The sequence below is a fragment of the Arachis ipaensis genome, chromosome B05 (assembly GCF_000816755.2).
Source record: "Arachis ipaensis cultivar K30076 chromosome B05, Araip1.1, whole genome shotgun sequence".
Classification (NCBI taxonomy): Eukaryota; Viridiplantae; Streptophyta; class Magnoliopsida; order Fabales; family Fabaceae; genus Arachis; species Arachis ipaensis.
In genome coordinates, this window is record NC_029789.2 from 149,537,356 (window position 1) to 149,540,911 (window position 3,556).

Genomic DNA, 3,556 nt, shown 5'->3' on the forward strand with positions numbered 1-3,556 from the left:
CCCACACAAGCTAATTTTGATAGTTCTTTAATATACGATTAAAAACACTGCCATTTGAAGGAAGTTGGACACATACTCATCATATGCATGTGCCCAGTTATCAGAAGAGCTCTCCCCAAAAGCTCCTTCAGCAACCTGCTGACCAAATTCATCTGCCCAGTCACCAACATGCAACTTTGAAAATTCATTGACCCACTGATCATCAATTGGTCCATGCTGCTGATCATTAAACTCATTCACCCATTGATCAGGTCCATGAGAAACCTGAAACCCGCAAAGTTAGAATTAAAAGTTGTGAGCAAAAGGCTCATTAATTAAGAACTCTCTGATTATAATTTAATCCAAAATATCTTCGGATTCACTTTTCATAATTTCCTGTCTCACCTTTATCTTACTATACTGTCTAGGATAGTTAACAGTACCTAAAACCTTTCTTTTAACTGAATTTATGGCAGACAAACCTTTATAAATCATGGTCTCTTTACCTGAATTTATGACAATCAATAATATAAAACGCTTGCAAAGGAATATGGTTTCAAGCTCATCAGAATTATACATACCTTATCATTTAAAAATTCACCCGCCCATGAATGACCAGGATTATATTGCTGCTGGTATTCTGTGGCCCAATCTCCAGGAGCAGTCTCTTTAACCTGATTGTCATCAATAATCAACTCACCACGGCTCATCTTTGATACGAACTGAAGAAACTTTGAGTTCTGTGTATCAAAAAAATGTTATTGACATTTTCCCTCTTGAGAAACAAAAGAAAGAATTCTACAAGTGGAGATATCAAAGTCATGACAGAAGATAAACCTGAAATTTAGGGTCATTATTTTGGGCCAATGTATTTGCAAGCATACGAGTCTGCTCCATTGCAGCTAAGTTTGGCATGTTCATAGCTTGCATTTGGTCCATAGATGACAACTGGGACTGCAGATTGAACAGCATACAAAGAAAAAAATTTAATACATAAGGGGAAACAAAAGGTAATAATATATCCAGAGATAACATTTACAAATTGATTAATGCAATATCTACAGAAACTATGTAATTCAAGCCTATGGCTATGAAAACTAAGATTCAGAATAATGAAGAAGGGAAGTCAATCAAAGGACATTCACATTCTATGGAAGAATAGAATATGCCATCTCCAATTTCGGCATATTTTTTTATATGACTTGTTCACTTTGTTCGACACTATTACCCATCTCAATGTTTTGAATGTTGTAATAACCCCTAAAGTAAAAACAGCAAAGAAATCAAACTGAGATATATATGGATAACATCCCTCAAACAGTACATTGTTTCAAAGCAAACCGATGGTTGAAGAATGAAAAGTATTGTGAGTCATTAAGAAATGGGTATTGCACATCAGACAATTTCAAATTCACAATTTAGGTAGCTTTGATCAAGAGATAAGCTAAGTTTGAGAGTAATCCTAAAATGTTCTAACCAGCAATAAATTAAGCATAACAAGTTTCCAATAAATCTCAAGGATATGAATACATGTCAAAAGAATCAAAACTGTGTATTTCTAAGTTACTAATTAAAAAGAGTGAGAAACTTCAAATGATAGCTAGAAATAGATTAGCATAAGTGAAAAATTCTTACATTCTCAAACTCAGAGACCCAACCGTTTGCACCATGTTGTTGCTCAAATGAATTAGCCCAAGAATCAGGATTATCCAGATTTGCCCTATTTTGACTATATTCAGCAATCCATCCATCTGCAGGGTGAGGACCAGGTCTCAGGTTGCCTTGAGACTCATTCCAGTAATCCTCAAGCTCCCGAAATCTCTCAGGCATAGGTCCCTTACCACGGACATTACTGTCAATATCTAGAGAGCTTAGAAGGGCATTTACCTGGAAAGTAATTACTCTGATGAGTCCATATTCAAGCATTAATTTGCCCCAAAAAAAAGGCACATCCAATAGAACCTAGAAATCATATATTGGCAACATTGTTCTACAAAGACCATAACCCTTAAACAGGTTTATCCCCTTATCTTTCTTTCGGTCAACAAGGAGCTAGGGTAATATGCTCATATGAATGTAATAAAATAAATAAGAAAAAAGTAATATAAAGCAAAGCACATGGAGGAATCCATGAATCCCCTTACTTGGGCATCAATGAATTCTTCACTTTTGTCTGCAAAAAGATGTCTGGCCATTATGCTGGACCGGTCACGTATGCATTGTTTATCACCTTCAGATAAACCCAACATTGGTAGAGGAGCTGGATGGAAAGGGACTCCTCCACGGCTGCTGTCGAGAAATGAGTGCAAAAAGTTGGACAGAACTCTTTGAGGCGGCCCTTACATATGGCAAAGAAAATCAAGATAACATTATCAATTTTCTATGTCTTCCTTCATGGAATGTCTAAGCATCTAAATACACATATGTAAGTCCAGTAGACAAATTCCGAGAATCACATCCCCTTGAGTAAATCCCAAGAAAGAGACAATACACTATTAAATGACAACGAGCATGTTAAGTGCTGAAAAAAATAAATATCCATCGAATTTGGAAAACAAAGAAGCCCTGTTACAGCATAAGAGCCTTTAGAGAATCTAGCTAGGATCCAATTCTATCACCGAGTTCAAAGAATTCTTTATCCACCAAAGCAATGAAGAATAACAAGTGTATCTTCAGTTCAACTTAGTTTTTCTTTTCACTTATCAGCTAAAGATTCTCCTGTCTTCCTCTCTCGCTGAGCCTAAACCATTCTAATACCACAAAATAGAAAGCTCAAACCAAGACACACAGTGAAATTCAGTTGGAAACACCATATAATAAACGATAAAAGTGAGATGTGCTTGGATGAAATAAACAATACCATCCAAGGTGGGTTGATGAAGGTGAGGAGGAGGTGCAGCCCTATCATAGAGTCCACCGTCCAATTGAGGAGCAGCTCTGCCATCACGCTGTATCTCATCCCAAGTTTCCTCCAGGGCCCCGCCGCCGGAAGCAGCTGCGGAGCGGAAGCCGTTGAGGAACTGGGAGCCCTGGGAGCTTGGATCGAAGAAAGGCTTGTCGAATTCGGAGCCGGGAAGAAACTGGGAAGGAGGAGGTTGGGAGTAGAGGTGGGAGGAAGGGTCAGTGGGAATGGATGTTGGAATCTCCTTGAGCCTCTCATTGGTCTTGGAGGATGAGCCAATTAGAGCGTTGGCGAGAGCGCCGAGAGGGTTGGCGGAGGAGGAAGAGGAGGCGGCGGGGTCGGGACAGGAGGTGGCGCCGGTGATAAGGTCGCGCATCGCCATAACTGAATGATGATGTCAGCTGAGTCACTCTTCTGAATGAATGACTTGTTTTGCTTCGTAATCGTAATCGTAATCGTAATCGTGTGTTGTGTTCTGCACTCTCTCTATGGTGTGGTTTCCACCAAGTCTAGTCCACCACCCTCTCCTCTCTTCTTCTCTTGCGCTATTTTCTGTTCTCTCTACCAATATCCCCTATATATCCAGCAATATTCAATAGTGAAAATAATTATTGTTTTCTTACAAAATTCTGAAAATAATAAAGATAAAAATAACATTAAAATATAAACAAATAA

General features: G+C 38.6%; 2 protein-coding genes across 2 annotated transcripts in view; one reads left to right on the forward strand and one right to left on the reverse strand.

Moving 5' to 3' along the window:
- The window catches only part of LOC107645041 (peroxisome biogenesis protein 5), a 6,953-nt gene extending 3,506 nt beyond the window's left edge, over positions 1-3,447 (reverse strand). Inside the window, exons 1-6 of the mRNA XM_016349050.2 lie at positions 2,840-3,447; positions 2,124-2,317; positions 1,615-1,866; positions 817-933; positions 561-719; positions 77-264 (exon numbers count right to left, since the gene is read on the reverse strand). Of these exons, the coding sequence (XP_016204536.1) occupies positions 77-264; positions 561-719; positions 817-933; positions 1,615-1,866; positions 2,124-2,317; positions 2,840-3,263 (1,334 nt within the window). The 5' untranslated portion in view covers positions 3,264-3,447. The remainder of the gene's footprint in view (positions 1-76; positions 265-560; positions 720-816; positions 934-1,614; positions 1,867-2,123; positions 2,318-2,839) is intronic.
- Positions 579-3,556, forward strand: part of LOC107645043 (ankyrin repeat domain-containing protein 2A) — an 8,746-nt gene continuing 5,768 nt past the window's right edge. Inside the window, exon 1 of the mRNA XM_016349053.2 lies at positions 579-614. Coding sequence (XP_016204539.2) covers positions 587-614 — 28 coding nt within the window. The 5' untranslated portion in view covers positions 579-586. The remainder of the gene's footprint in view (positions 615-3,556) is intronic.